The sequence below is a fragment of the Mizuhopecten yessoensis genome, unplaced genomic scaffold (genome assembly GCF_002113885.1).
Source record: "Mizuhopecten yessoensis strain PY_sf001 unplaced genomic scaffold, ASM211388v2 scaffold8195, whole genome shotgun sequence".
Taxonomy (NCBI): Eukaryota; Metazoa; Mollusca; class Bivalvia; order Pectinida; family Pectinidae; genus Mizuhopecten; species Mizuhopecten yessoensis.
The window spans coordinates 869,890-886,502 of NW_018407426.1; the positions used below are offsets into that span (position 1 = coordinate 869,890).

Consider the following 16,613-nt stretch of genomic DNA (forward strand, 5'->3'; position numbering starts at 1 on the left):
AGTGATGATAAGGAGGATGCTTCATTGTCTTTGAAATTTTTGAAATATATCTTTTTAATTGGTATAATTTATCACTCCTAATGACCATGTGCACTTGAAACCACAGGTGAAAATACATGTCACATCAAAGGTAGGGTCTATTTCATCATAGATACTATTTCTATTTCTATGTAACTCGAGTTTGATCAGGATTTCAATTTTTTAAGATACAAAGTTTACCGACTGTCTTTTACAATTTGAAAATTAACTAAATAATACACATTAGTTTTATGGATAACACAATCCAGATTCCACTGGGATCATGTCCGATCGTTTCGTTTTCTTTCCGGTAAGTAGTCGGACCGAAATGCTGTTGACTTTAATCTACTTCCGGTTACCTCAATGGCACATGTTATGATGTTTCCAGCGGCCCGTTTCAAGTGTTGTTGTATGCCTACGGTAAGTAGTGGTCTATACGCGGTTTGGATTGATTGTCCTTGGCGATCGGGCATCAGGAAAATCGAAACATTAATATCATGTTACATAACGTCAACCATGGGTTCTTTACCGATAGGCCAGCTCTGCATGGACACCAGCTGACCACAGGGGACAGGGGCTTGTATATATGATATAGACTTTGATGATAAAATTAGTCTTTATGTATATAGGTATTTCTAGCTAATTTTATCATAAAAGTCTTTACAAGCCCATGTGAGCTGACAGTTACAGACTTACACAACACAGCAACAGTTTATATAATATACATACAAACTGTATATGTATTACAGATATAAGAATGTTATATTACAAAATCCCTCCCTATAAAATGCTGTGCAGTTGATTTTTGAGACTTAGATAATCCTGTGCACATGGGTCTCAAAAACCTTTTGAGAACTCATTATTACCAAGTTACATAAGGAATGTGAATCTATGAAAAAGTGCAAAAGATGTTCATGACTCGATTAAAAAAATCTACAGAAATCACTGAGTGTACATACATGTGCTCAGCCTAAATTTCACCGTCTTGGTCATGATGTACGTATTAGACATTGTATATCTAAAGACACAAATTAAAGATCTGAATTCAGATACAGTTAATGATTTTCAAGATTCTATTTATACCAGTGACTAACAATCTGTGAGTTACGTATGTTGATATAATCTCTAACAAATGTCGCCATTAATCTGTTAAGATGTTGACATATATTCTCAGATTATTTTGTCCTAATTTGTAAATTATTTTGACTTAAAACAAAAAAGTATAAGCTTAAGTAATGTTGCCCAGAATATATAGCTTGTAATTATAAGTAATTATATAAATAACTTTGATTTTTATCATATAAATGCTCAGGTGTGACATCAACTGCTCTATGAAACCTAAAACGAGGCTAACTGGTAACTAAGTACTCAGTATAATAGTAGAACACACTGTAAATGAATTGCAACTGCCCTTATTGTTTTGATAGTATATCATTACCAGTTTGATACCTTGCTAAATTCTTTCTTTCCAGGATATTGAAAAAAACCTTACTGATGAAGGAATATGATGATACGATGGATACTTGGAGCCACTGCTAGGAGCATGAGCATCTTGAGTCCTAAGCTTGTACTTGGCTGCCTCGAGCGTCGCCCACCCTTGATCCACGTCGTGATGTTCAATTATAACCGAAAAGCAACTTATGATCAATTACTACACTTTCAGCTTAGAACACTACATCAATGTAAACGTAGAACCAGTGCTGAACAAAATGGCTCACTTTCGTTTGGAAAAGTTTCACCCGACATTGCATATTGGGCAAATGGGATTCTTCCAGTATACCAGAATTCGGATTTCAACTTTCAAAACTTGAAACTTTACGAGAAAAACACCATCAAGGATTTTGGTTCCTTAACTTATAGAGATGTGTTTAGTAGGGTGCGATATCTAGTTGTACAACAATATATATGCCATGACCTCCTAAAACATATTCTCGCGGATGCTACTGAAACATTCCACACACATTCCTGGAGTCCAGACTCCATAGCTCAAATAATGTATTGTGCTTTTGTTGTTGGCAATATGGAAATGAGTTTATTTAAGGACATTGAAATACATATGCTTTCAGACAGCCAGATATACAATGCCAAACAGAATATCATGCTGTTGAAGGCATGCATTAGATGCAGGAAAAATTTCAGTGTGATTCTTCTCCAGAAAATATGGGACTCATTTAACAGTTTTAACTTTGGCCTGTGTTACCCTAAAGAGGCCCGGTTTCTTCAGAGTGCTTTTATATCATATATGGCTTGTCTTCCCTTGAAGGAGTTTGAGAAAGTGTTTCAGGATGAAGAGTTTTTGTTGTTGGCTTTCGAATATACCAAGAGAATAATGGAAGAGGCAGATACTATTGAGATGTCTGAAATATGCTGTTACATAAAACTTTTAAAACGTGCCAGGTTTTACCATAGACCTCTATTAGATAAAGTAGTCTGGTATATCAACAGAGAACAAATGGGAAAGAGACTTAGAGATGACAGAAATTTGAGAGTACGAAGGAAAGATTTGGCTAACATTTGCTGGGCTTTGGCATCTAGTGGTATGAAAGGAAAGAATGTGCGCCTGTGCTTTGAGAATCTACAACAGATGTATGATCAACACTCGAGTGAAGACAAAATCAACTCCTATATTGTCACTTCAAATGGTCCTGGAGAACATGAGAACCATGAACTGAAGAATATTGACATGAGCAGGATGATCATGTTAGCAGCGTATACTGTAGCTGGCATATTTCATTACGATTTGATTGACAGTGTTCTCCGTGATGAAATAGCCGAGAACTGCCTGGGTAAGGGTACAGCTAGTCCGAATTATTCTGACGTTTTATCGACTTTATTTTAATTAATGTGAGGAACCTGGCTCTCTATAATATGCGGGAAATATTGCGAGCCGCGCCCGGGTCGCACTTCAAACTGATATTTTAGAAACAAATCGTTACTTTCACACACATGTCGCACATGGATCGAAAGATCTATTCTTTATGCACAAGATGAACATACATAACATGCCTCAAACAACCAATACAATCACTTAAAACATATATTTTCATGCCCTAATTTCCATTAAAAACATGGGTTGGTATAGAAAATGTTAGAAAATACTGTTCAAAATGATCTTTGAAACATGTTATTGATACCCCACCTAGTGCATAAAGAATAGATCTTTCGATCCATGTGCGACATGTGTGTGAAAGTGACGATTTGTTTCTAAAATATCAGTTTGAAGTGTGACCCGGGCGCGGCTCGCATATTTCGCGCATATTGTACAGCAGGATCAAGTTTCCTCATTATCGTTATACTTTTATTTTTTAAATTGATTTTATGAAAATCAAAGTATCAGAGTTTTTGTCAGTTTTCATATTTTTCCTTTTTTGGGCTGTGGCATTTTTTGGAAACATCATTAAAATAATATAATAAAGAAATATATAATTGATCAAATTGCAGTAGCTGTTTGTATCTCGAAAGAAAATATTTAGGTAGGTGCTTCATTCTTATAATTCCTAGAGACTACTATAATTTTTGCAGATAATTTAAGTATAGTGCTATATTCATATGCATGGAACTAAATAATATTCAGCCAATCAAATCCCAAGATCACTTGTACTCACCCAATCAAATCCCAAGATCACTTGTACTCACCCAATCGAATCCCAAGATCACTTGTACTCACCCAATCAAATTGTTTCTAGGTCATATAACACTTGTGACATATGAAAAAATTATGAATTGATGTTCTTACATGTTATAAATAGATAAACCCTTTCACCTCTATGTAACTTTAGTAGACTCTACCATGTATTGATATGGACGAGTCCATTATAGTCTACAGTGGTGAAAGGGTAAGTCTTGTTTCTGGTTTCATCTTTGAAATTTGTTTGCATAGTTCTAATAACAGTTGCTATATATTGTTTAAGTTAATAGTCGTCTAGATCCTTTGATGACACAAACAGAACGCCTCCTGTTGATTCAAGCTTGTGTGGATTTGGAATGTCCAGATTACAAAGGAAGCAAGCTTTCCCCGGTAAGGACATATTTTGTTAAAATCAATTAAAAAACCCATACATATGTCATTATATTATAATGTTTTCTGTCCCTCTGTCATAATGAACTGATGAGACGGCATGACTAACATCGACTGACAATGATCAAAGTAGTAAAATAAGCATCGACCCTGAAATACATAATGCGTTTGATCCAAACTACTCAACATGTATACACATTGGGTCAAGTCAACAGCAATACCTGAGGGGCAACAGCTTTTGTCATGTACACAAACATAGTAGCATCCCAAACTTCAAAGGAGTGGTTGCAACGATTTATTGTTCGGAGATTGGCTACGATCAATCCAGAATGCATGTGACAAAGAAGGAGTGGCCGAAGCACAACCGATTGTTAGCAAGATCAAAGAAATGGCAACAAAGTTTTGATTCAGCAGTAGTGTGTACATAATCTCACCCCTGGAAACATAATGACTTGGTCCATCTATAATGATTGTGTTGATCAAGTCTAGTACCTGAGGGGAAATGACTTTAGTCACATACACAAACAGTAGTAGCATCCCGAACTTCAAAGAGGTCTGACATTGCAAAGATTTACCTTTCGGAGATTGGCTACGATCAATCCAAAATGGCTGTATTTGTGTTCAGTAAAATATCTGACAATTATTTCTACTAATTTGCATCTATAAAATTTTATTTATTTGTTTTATGTTTATATTTTGGTACATGTATGAAAATAAAAATATTTGCTGGTTAATGCAGATCCTGTATATATATGTAAGCCTGTTTATCAAACAAAACATTCAAAAACACATTCAATAACAAATTGATTGACAGGCTATGGTGGAAACCCTGAGGACAGAATACAACCTACACAACAGGTTACCTCCAATCCCATTTAAAACCAGGGCCACTCACAGTGCGATTAAGAAGATATTTCCAGAGGAGGAAAATGTTTTCCACTTCAACGACCGTTTATTGTGTCTAGATGATGGTATGTACACATTGTATATATATATATATGCCAGTAGTAGTCCAAAAAAATACCGGTTAAACAACTGACTGTCCCCTTTTAAAAAACATTTTGATGAATTGGAGATAGTCGAAATGTCCTGCATGGAGTCTATTTGAAAACAAAAATTTTCCCCGTGTTTGGTGTGCACTTCAATGACTGTTTTCTGGTCTACCTGAGCCTGTAGCTAGAGTAATGGTATTTACTTAGCTTGTGACTAGAGTAAAGGACTATAAGTTTGCTCTTATCATCATTTGTTAGAGGAAATGTATAACTAAATAGTATTTTTTCCAGAATATTTATTCTGTTATTTTAGACAAAGATTGTGAAGTTCCTGTAGAATTATCCTTATATCATGACATATTTATTATGTATTTACATAAGTGGATTTCTCAGCTGAAGTTTAACAATGTATTTAAGTAATAGTGTATACATTTAGGAAGTCATCTTAAACTATTTTCTCTAATTCACATGTACTGGATTTCAAATAATTTGTATCAGCTGAATGGTTTGTTGATATACAGCTGTGAAGGAACGTTCCCCTAAGAATGTTTCTTGTGATGCACTGTGTAGTGTAAATGTTAATTGTGTATATATTTTACAGTGGTCGACTTCCGTTACGACAAGGAGAAAGGCTTTGTACCCTTCACTCCTATGTCTCACGAAGAACTACAGCTTGACACTGAGTCAACAACCAAACGGTATGTCTGTAGAGTCTTTACAATTCTCATTACTGGGCTTAATGACTTAATCTTTGCTATGTCTGTTCTTGCAAAGGCCATCCTCATCACAAGTATTATATAGAGGTTTCACAGTACTTGTGAGCAGCTAAAATGGTGCTAATGTAGTTGTTATTCCCTGCTTAACGTTCAGCATTTAGGGAAATGCTGAATGTCAATTCAAGCAGGGATCAGTAGAATGTGACAGGGTGGAATACTGTGCCTTCCACATGGTAATTCAGTGGGATAGCACTATAAAAAGTCGGCACTAGATCCACACTATCGCAAGTAGGCAAATACACCAACTCACCCTGCCTCATGTACACACACATGCAAACACGCATACACAACATGCATGGATGCGAGTCTTTAAATGACCTTAGCTGTTGATAGGATGTTACACAACTAAAAGGATGGCTCGTACCATGTTTGAGTTTCATCATCAACCCTAAGACAATCTATTTAAACTAAAAACAGGACAACCTCTAAATCTGACTGATTGGGATAGTCTAATATTCTGAGGGAGATAGCGTTTTGCAACTCACAAAATATGGTTCAACCCTACAAATAGATTAACTTTGATAAAATCCGGCTGATTTGGTTAGTCCAATGTCTAACTGAGGGAGACAATTAAGCTTTTGCAAGAAAATACAGGTAAACCACAGCAGTGACCTTTGACCTCATCCAGTCAGCTCATCTGCTTGCTACTTGCCGGGTAGCTAAAGTTTTCAAAGTATAGTAAGCTTTACAGTTCTTTTCTTGTGTTAATGTATTGGTCCTGTCGATCTATTCTGTGCTTACAATATAGATTCTACTGAAATGGATAGAACATTTTGGAGAGAGTTTTTAAATTCTGACGGAAAGAATAGTCATATATAAGTGGTCAGTGGTCAAATTTCTGGCTATTTTGCAGTTATAAGTTTGTGATACAAAGCACAACGTTAGTGACCCACACATTGATTGTGACAGGAACTGTGCTGTGTTACAGTGAGATATCCAAGCTAACAGCTAGCATTCAACAATTCTAGCACTGCCCAACCACGTAGTCATTTACAGCTGAGTAGACTGGAACAAGCGGAGTACAGTATCTTGCTCAAAGATACAACACAGTGCTGGCCGTGACTCAAACCCGCAACCCTTCGGTCACAAGCCTGGCGTCCTACCACTAGACTACCGTGGCTCCTTGTTGCCTACCCTAATTAGGGTAATATTCTATTAATAGGTGTCTAATTATAATTTTCTACTTGATATGTTCATATTATTACTACACTACACATTACTTGTGAAGGTCTGTTTAAGATGTGAAAAAACACTGATATGCATCTGCATTAAGATCTAAAGTTATGAAATTAACACATTTAAGTAATGAATGAAATCAGAAAGTAGATATTTGTGTAAAAGTTTGGTGTCGGAGGTCAAAATATTCCAGGCATTTTGGATATCGTTTTTGAGGGGAAAATGGATGCGCAAAATATATGAGTACCGCGGTAGAAGCTTTTTTCAGCCTAAAAAAGTACCTGTACAAGTTACATAGGTGCACAAATTACACAGATTTTTACTGTACCTGTAACTGAGCGAGATTGGGTTATCTCAGTCTCAAGCTAAAAATTATGTAACATCCCAACGTCAGCCTCTGTACCTTTTCGCAACTCTCTCTCTTTTTAGTTTGAAAAAAACTGTGCAATTTCACTAAAAACTTTAAGTATCCCATCTGGGGTTTCAAATAAACATGGGCTCTACACTACTGAAAACTAAATTTTAATGCTTCCTTGTTAAAATGTACTCCATCCTTACAAAGAAGACCACATATTCACAGTGTAGATTATATTTGATCGACAATATCAGGAATCTTAACACCATCAAAACAATACATATGATGACAAAACTGAATATTTATAATGCAGATTGTCAATTTTAAGCCGTTAAGATGTGGATGATGGCATCGCTGTGTAAAATTTTCGTAAAATTTTGGGTAAAAGTACCAGACAGATTGGACGAGATAGAAAAATCTGGCACAGGGTATGACGTTAAATATTTTTGTCTGAAGTGCAAGAAACTGAATTAGAAAAGAAATGAGGGAAAATTCCTTGTTTAACATTAAAAGGACATATGTAGATATTTGTTCCCTTTTTTTTGACAGGATTGCTATCGTAGTTGCCCGTGCCAATCGAGTATCTGTCAACGGTGGGAAATGTTTGGGCTGGTTTCTGCTACAGCTTCGGTTACTGAAGAAACTGAAGTACACAGTCATTCGGGTATGTTAACTTGAGTTGATGGGGTAGTGTTATATATGTATATTTACTTAAATCAATGGGGTACATTGTCAGACAGTATATATTTACTTGAGGTTATGAGATATATTGTTATAAAAGTACAGTAAAATGGCATAATACTGCCATCATTTGTCCATTTGTCATTTTCACAGTGTCATTTAAGAACATGACGTGTGTATCTACTTGAGCTAATGGGGTACAATATCATGTAAGTACATGTGCATCTAATTGAGTTAATGGGATACAATGCCATGTAAGTACATGTGTATCTAATTGAGTTAATGGGATAAAATATCATGTAAGTACATGTGTATCTAATTGAGTTAATGGGGTAAAATGTCATGTAAGTACATGTGTATCTAATTGAGTTAATGGGATACAATGCCATGTAAGTACATGTGCATCTAATTGAGTTAATGGGATACAATGCCATGTAAGTACATGTGTATCTAATTGAGTTAATGGGGTTAAATGTCATGTAATACATGTGTGTCTATTTGAGTTAATGGGGTTAAATGTCATGTAATACATGTGTATCTAATTGAGTTAATGGGATACAATGCCATATAAATACATGTGTATCTACTTGAGTTAATGGGATAACATGTCATGTAAGTACATGTGTATCTATTTGAGTTAATGGGGTAAAATATCATGTAAGTACATGTGTATCTACTTGTGTTAATTGGATAAAATGTCATGTAAATACATGTGTATCTACTTGAGTTAATGGGATAAAATGTTATGTAAGTACATGTGTATCTATTTGAGTTAATGGGGTAAAATGTCATGTAATACATGTGTGTCTATTTGAGTTAATGGGGTTAAATGTCATGTAAGATCTTCATTATATTGCATGAGGCAGAGCTGCTGTAATTGTGCAGTCTCTTACAGGTGTGATTTTACAATTGATGTCAATCAGGAATTTGAATATATATAGAATATAGAATAAATATGTGAAATGTACTGCCTTTTACAGGGGTTTCTAGCATTCACTGTCAAGTTGTCAACATTCAAAACTATTTCTCTAAAGTGTTGGGACCAACCAGATGCGGCCCCAGGAAACAGTTTATTTGGTTTGTCCCAAAAGTGAGGGAAAATAGTTTTTTGACTGTAAATACATAAAACAACTGTTGTGTTACTTGATCAATGAAGAACAAAAATTTGCCTGACATTGTCTGCATCATAATTTCTTCAAACTCTAGTTGTTGAGTGCGGCTGTCAGCCAATCATTTTGCCAGTTAAGATTCAAGGGTATGGACTGGGCATTACTTTTATCTGTTGACCATCTTACTATGATTTTCTTGTAATTTTTTGTGGGCAGCAGTCAAAATTGTTTGTTACAAGTTTATGTAAAGATCCAGGTAACAAAGAAACTAATTCAATGTAAAATTATTTGCAATAATATAACCTTTGAATATATATGATTTCAGATTCCATACAAGGTCATGTCTAAGAAAGAAGTCCATCAGTTGATAGTTAAAGAACTGAATGGAGTTCTTACTGGGAAAAGCTTTAGAGACTTCAGAAACTCCGCTCAGAGAGACTCTGAACCTGGAGATTCTTTGTTCTTGGAGATGATTCCAGACATTGAGACAAAGAGCAGAGAAGACATTTTGAAAAAACTGTGTAAAAGTTAGCTTTTGTCATTTCTTAGTATTGAAATATCATCTCTCCATTTGTGTGCTATTCTTCATTTGTCTTCGTCTTTCCAATCAAACTGGACCAAAGATGATGATCCAAGGAAAGGCCATGCCATTAGTATTGCAAAGGATCATTCTGTTAACTCATTCACCCCTGAAATTTCATAATGCACTATTCCAACCTTTGATCTGGAAGAGTTCAAATGTGTCTTCAGGGGTGAATGAGTTACGCTTGCTTGTCTATGAGCTGTGCTGTACTAGTCATTTTTAAAGGTGGACATTGTCAACCATATCGTGTGGACAGAACGACACAACTTCTACCTACCATGTGACATGCAAAATTAAAATCAGTGTCACTTTCGCAAAAAGGTTAGATGCCTAGTATGTATGATGTCAAAAGGTTGTGAATGTTTTCTATTGGAAACTTTTCAGTAAAACCGTCACACTTTTTGAGCAATATTTTACCAATCTTGTCGTGATGTGTGATTCAAACTTCGATAGGAATTTCCATATAGTGTCCAATCAACATTTTTTACCGAATTGAAATATTAACCGTAGATAACGTGGCCACAAGCAGTGGATCAAATTGTTTAAAAAGTATCATTAACAAAAGAAACAGAGCACATAGACTCTTTTTTTCTATGATGTTTTGAATTATAATATAAGGATTGAATTGCCAACTCTTACTGTTTATGATGATATGAAACTCATTTGCTTGCAAACATATTCTTAAACATGCCACTGTGCTAACAGTATTGTGGAATATGTAAGAACGAAGCTGGGTTTTATACCATAAGATATGGTGAGAACATGTTTTTTTTATCTTTAAGGATGCCCGTACCACTGGCGAACCTGTAAAATGTTGGAGACTTGTGTTTTTTGACATGACTGTAGCTTTGATAAATCATTTCTAAAAAGAAAGCTATGCCTTATTAGGTTACTTTCATGAGAAATAAATAAAGACAAAAAAAACCACCAAAATATAATTAATAACAGTGTTTTGAGTGAAAAAAAACCCCAGCAGGGCTAGAGTGGGATTCCAACCCTGGACTTCAGATTGATATAAACTGTCTCGTTAACTGATTGAGCTACCTGGACAATGGAAGTGTCTATGCCCAACTGTGCTACAGTTTTCTGTATATGGAAATTAAGGGGGGATTACTGTGTATTGAAAAAGACGAAGTGCATAGGGACAGGGATCAATAAATACATATTTATTGAGGTTACTTTAAGTTTTTGCTTAACCCTTTCACCACTGTAGACCATAATGGACTCATCCAGATCAATGCGTGGTAGAGTCTACTAAAGTTACCCAGGGGTGAAAGGGCTAAAGTCATGTAATTCATAGAATGTTTACAAATCAAATTTTCATGCTTAGTTTTTCCTCAGTCATTGTAAAGTTTAAATCTTTTATTAGCCCACCATCATCTGATGGTGGGCTATTCAAATCACCCTGCGTCCGTGGTCCGTCGTCCGTTGTCTGTCGTCCGTCGTCCGTCGTCCGTCCGTAAACAATTCTTGTTATCGGTATTTCTCAAGAAGTTCCAGAGGGATCTTTCTCAAAGTTAATATGCAGGTTCCCCTTGGTCCTTAGCTGTGCAGGGCAACTTTTGAGACTGATCGGATAAACAACATGGCCGACAGGCAGCCATCTTGGATTTTGATAGTGAAAGTTTGTTATCGGTATTTCTGAAGTAGTACTAGAGGGATCTTTCTCAAATTTTATATGTAGATTCCCCTTGGTTCAAGCTGTGCAGGGCAACTTTTAAGACTGATCAGATAAACAACATGGCCGACAGGCAGCCATCTTGGATTTTGATAGTGAAAGTTTGTTATCGCTATTTCTCAAGAAGTACCAGAGGGATCTTTCTCAAATTTTATATGTAGGTTCCCCTTGGTCCTTAGCTGTGCAGGGCAACTTTTGAGACTGATCGGATAAACAACATGGCCGACAGGCAGCCATCTTGGATTTTGATAGTGAAAGTTTGTTATCGCTATTTCTCAAGAAGTACCAGAGGGATCTTTCTCAAATTTTATATGTAGGTTCCCCTTGGTCCTTAGCTGTGCAGGGCAACTTTTGAGACTGATCGGATAAACAACATGGCCGACAGGCAGCCATCTTGGATTTTGATAGTGAAAGTTTGTTATCGCTATTTCTCAAGAAGTACCAGAGGGATCTTTCTCAAATTTTATATGTAGGTTCCCCTTGGTCCTTAGCTGTGCAGGGCAACTTTTGAGACTGATCGGATAAACAACATGGCCGACAGGCAGCCATCTTGGATTTTGATAGTGAAAGTTTGTTATCGCTATTTCTCAAGAAGTACCAGAGGGATCTTTCTCAAATTTTATATGTAGGTTCCCCTTGGTCCTTAGCTGTGCAGGGCAACTTTTGAGACTGATCGGATAAACAACATGGCCGACAGGCAGCCATCTTGGATTTTGATAGTGAAAGTTTGTTATCGCTATTTCTCAAGAAGTACCAGAGGGATCTTTCTCAAATTTTATATGTAGGTTCCCCTTGGTCCTTAGCTGTGCAGGGCAACTTTTGAGACTGATCGGATAAACAACATGGCCGACAGGCAGCCATCTTGGATTTTGATAGTGAAAGTTTGTTATCGCTATTTCTCAAGAAGTACTAGAGGGATCTTTCTCAAATTTTATATGTAGGTTCCCCTTGGTCCTTAGCTGTGCAGGGCAACTTTTGAGACTGATCGGATAAACAACATGGCCGACAGGCAGCCATCTTGGATTTTGATAGTGAAAGTTTGTTATCGCTATTTCTCAAGAAGTACTAGAGGGATCTTTCTCAAATTTTATATGTAGGTTCCCCTTGGTCCTTAGCTGTGCAGGGCATTTTTTTGAGACTGATCGGATAAACAACATGGCCGACAGGCAGCCATCTTTGGTTTTGATATTGTAGGTTTGTTACCGCTATTTCTCCGGAAGAACTAGAGGGATCTTTCTTAAATTTTATATGTAGGTTCCCCTTGGTCCTAGCTGTGCAGGGCAATTTTAGAGACTGATCGGATAAACAACATGGCCGACAGGCAGCCATCTTGGATTTTGATAGTGAAAGTTTGTTATCGCTATTTCTCGGGAAGTACGGGAGGGATCTTTCTCAAATTTTAAATGTAGGTTCCCCTTGATCCCTCGTTGTGTATGTTATATTTTGAGACTGATCATAAAAACAAAATGGATTAAAAGAAGAACTAAACAGATCTTTCTCATATTGCAATGATCGATTCTATTTCTTTCACATTAAGTACTGTACTAGTAAATATGTGAAATGACAAACTCACTTTGAAGGTTGGCTTCATACACATCAGTATTAAGTTTAGATCAAAAGTTACCTCAAGGTGCATTTACTGTTAACATGACTCGATCAAACAGATTAGAGGAAAGAAGAGAAAAGATCGAACTGACAAAGAACTAACGAAGATGGTACAAAAGTGGGCGCCAAGATCCCTCTGGGATCTCTTGTTTTGAAAAATATGCAAGACCCAGGCCACAGTATTTCCTTGGGTTAAAAACACTGACTGGGATAATACTTGAGATCCAGGACAATGCTTTGGAAATGTTTCTGTACTGACAATTAGATTACAGCTGCCTCCAATTTAGAATCTTATCATATAGTGTTGTACTGTTTTGATCATTGTGTTATTTAGTAACAATCAATAAACCTTATGGTACGATACGTATGGGAATACTTTGGTCACGATATGATTCATATCACGATACATATAGTAACAGTAGCGAAAAACATATTTTGCAAAGTTTTAATGGCAATATTACAAGAGGAAATAGACATTTACAAAATTGGATTGACTTAAAAGATTCCCACAATTCACCTCTTTCAATGTGCGTGCCGAGTTTGAGCTGTCTCTCCCCATGTGGGAGCAGATATGAGTAAACAAAAATCAGAAGCGACAAAATCCGGAAGATACAATAGGTGTATCGTGACCTCCCAAAAATAATTGTGTATCGTACCGTATTCAAAATATGGCGATATATTGTCGCAGGATATATCATTGCAGCCTTCTTATTTAGCATCAGACAGTATTACGTTTCAATGTTAATTTGTGTTCAATGGTTGTCGCACTTCCCAAAGTGTCCATAACCCTATCGTCAGATTTGCAGTAAACATTCAGGGGGAGCTGTACGTGTACTGAGGCAGACAACGTGTTGATCATGTCCTCACCATATCATGTAACATGGCCTTCCTGTTGACAATGTAAGGTCAATTTGTGCAATGCATCTTGAGAACGTAAGTAGTGTATTCTGATGCTAAATTTTCACTTGTTATAAAATTGCACTGTCTAACGGTTTGTGACTACGTCTATGAAATGTAAAAGAGTGAAAATATCTTCAGCATGAACATCATTTAATTTTATATGGTATATTTATATTGCAACATGTCTTAGGGATAGTCAAAAAACACAATCCGAAAATACCAGTGTTTTGAGTATGGGCTGGGTATCGCATAAATAAAACAACAAAGTTTGAAGATGATACCGTGTGTAACATTGGGTCACCAGCCTGCAGTATGCATGTCCATTTTGTTCAACTGTGCACTTTGTCATCTATGTATTGAAAGTAGATTAATATAAGTCATACCAGGATCATGGCAGGATGTACCATAACAGTAAAACAACTGTGTTGTTTTATCCATATTGTTAATTTGTGTTATGAGGTATTTACTAAGTTTTTGTGTGTATGTTGTCAATGAAAAGATATTGACAGAAAAGTAGAATAAATAATTATGCTTTTTGTTTGTGTGACTGTCTTTCTATATAACAAGATGTACATGAGTTTTGCCATAGAGTACAGCCATTTTGAAAGTTTCAGTGATTTGTTAGTGAGATTTTTAATCTCTGTAAATCTGGAAGTTAGGATCATTGTAAAAAAAGGATGTTATTGTCTACATAAAACTAAAATTGACCACTTGCATTTCTCCGAAAGGATGCAAGTAACGGAGCGTTAGTACGGACGTATACACTTTATCCTCGTTTTAAGCTTTCATTTAATAAAATTGGCAATGACCTACGTCAAGCTGAAAATGTCTTTGTACCCTTTAAACTGAACATAACGTTTTTTTGCTTTCAATTACTAAAACTGGCAGTTATGACCGACGTTAATCTGAAAATGTTAACGGACAATTCAAACCGAATATAAATTTTAGGTTTCATGCACTAAACAGATAGAAACGTTATCAACTATGTCAGTCTGAAAATAAGGTTCTATGTTTTACTGAAAGTAAGTGAATAAGAATTAGTGATGTAGATGAGCTCTGTTAAAAAATTTGCCACAACATTGAGTTATATTGAATTTGGTCTGGCGTGCACTTATAGTTAAGTTTTAAGTGGTTCAAAAATGTATATTGATCCAGACTAAGACTGGGGCGAAACTAGAGTCCGTATGAAAATAACATCATCGATGAAAAGTCGGTCACAGAATATAAGGTCAATGAATGCAAAGATGCATCACCAATTTACCGGTTATAAAATATTCATATGCATTTGTTGATGGACGATATGCTTTTTTAGCTCACCTGGCCCGAAGGGCATGGTGCCGCGTCCGTCATCCGTCCGTCGTCCGTCCGTTTGTCTGGCGTCAACTTTTTACTTCAAACAACTTCTTCTCAGTAACCAAAAGGCCTAGGGTGATGATATTTGGCCAGAAGCATGCTGGAATGAAGGGCTACCAACTTTGTTCAAATAAATGACCTTCATCAATGTTCAAGGTCACAGGAGTCAAATATGTTAAAATCTTCAAACAACTTCTTCTGAATAACCAAGAGGCCTAGGGTGATGATATTTGGCCAGTAACATGCTGAAATGAAGGGCTACCAAGTTTGTTCAAATCAATGACCTTGACTTATATTCACGATCACAGGGGTCAAATAAGTTTAAAACCTTTACACAACTTCTGAATAACCGAGAGGCCTAGGGTGCTTAAATTTGGCCATTAACATGCTGGGATGAAGGGTTACCAAGTTTGTTCAAATGAATAACCTTCGCCTATATTCAAGGTCACCGTGGTCAATATATGTTTAAATCTTTAAATGATTTGCTCTGTAATTTTGCTAGAAGCATGCTGGATTGGAAGACTATAAATTCTGTTCAACCTAATATCCTTGTTCGACATTCAAGGTCACGGGTGTCATATGATTAAATATTTTAATAGGTTCTTATCAATCAAACACCAATATTCTGCCTGTAGTTGTATTTTAGTCCATTTTAAGATAACAAGTGTGAAATTGATACCAGATGAGCGATTCAGGCCTATTGGGCCTCTTGTTATACAATTTAGTGTTGAGTTAATCAGGACTGGGGACATAATTTAGCCAAGTCCTTCACTTTCACTTTTACGATATTTCGACTTTGTGCTGTCTTTAAATACCCATTTACTTTAGCCGCTCGTCTCGATCTTTGCTTACTTCTCGATCGTGAACCTTCCCTTTCTTGAAAGTTACATCCCTGCTTCCCCTATCTGCATTGTTTACATGTCGATCCAAATATCATGAGTTTCCTGATGGATGTCCACTGCTGACAGACAAACTTAAAACAAAGAAGTTCCAAAGACGCTGGTTGATAAGGACTATAAACAAGTTTTAAGGTCGCCATCATGATCTCATTCAGAAATATGCTATTTCTTGGTTGCTTGGAAGGGCGATGTTTTTGATTATGCTAATTAGTGTACCTTGTGGTTTTGTTGTCTTTTACCAAGTTCTCAATGTGAGGAAATAACATCATTTGGATTTAACCTAGATTAACATGATGGGTGTTGGCGATAAATCAGAAGACGCTTACCCCCCTGGAACACCTGGTCTGATTCTCCTTGCACTTTTCCAATGGCGTATATGCATATCTTTCAGTTGTTCATACTTTGCCCTTAATTTATAGATTTTGAGTTCAAATTACGGCTTTGTTGATACTTCGTCATTCCCTTGTTGT

General features: G+C 36.4%; 1 protein-coding gene across 2 annotated transcripts; it reads left to right on the forward strand.

Annotated features, from left to right (window-relative positions):
• The first annotated feature begins 366 nt into the window (after window positions 1-366).
• Window positions 367-11,073, forward strand: LOC110455321. Of its 2 annotated transcripts, XM_021505401.1 has the most exons (8): window positions 367-438; window positions 1,491-2,804; window positions 3,930-4,036; window positions 4,851-5,007; window positions 5,630-5,726; window positions 7,885-7,999; window positions 8,997-9,106; window positions 9,451-9,584. In XM_021505401.1, exons 2-8 carry the CDS (start codon window positions 1,523-1,525, stop codon window positions 9,491-9,493), a joined length of 1,911 nt encoding a protein of 636 aa, XP_021361076.1. In that variant the 5' UTR covers window positions 367-438; window positions 1,491-1,522; the 3' UTR covers window positions 9,494-9,584. The 2 variants fall into 2 exon arrangements, with proteins under 2 accessions (XP_021361076.1, XP_021361074.1); XM_021505399.1 differs by lacking the exon at window positions 8,997-9,106 and having other exon boundaries at window positions 9,451-11,073.
• Window positions 11,074-16,613: the final 5,540 nt, after the last annotated feature.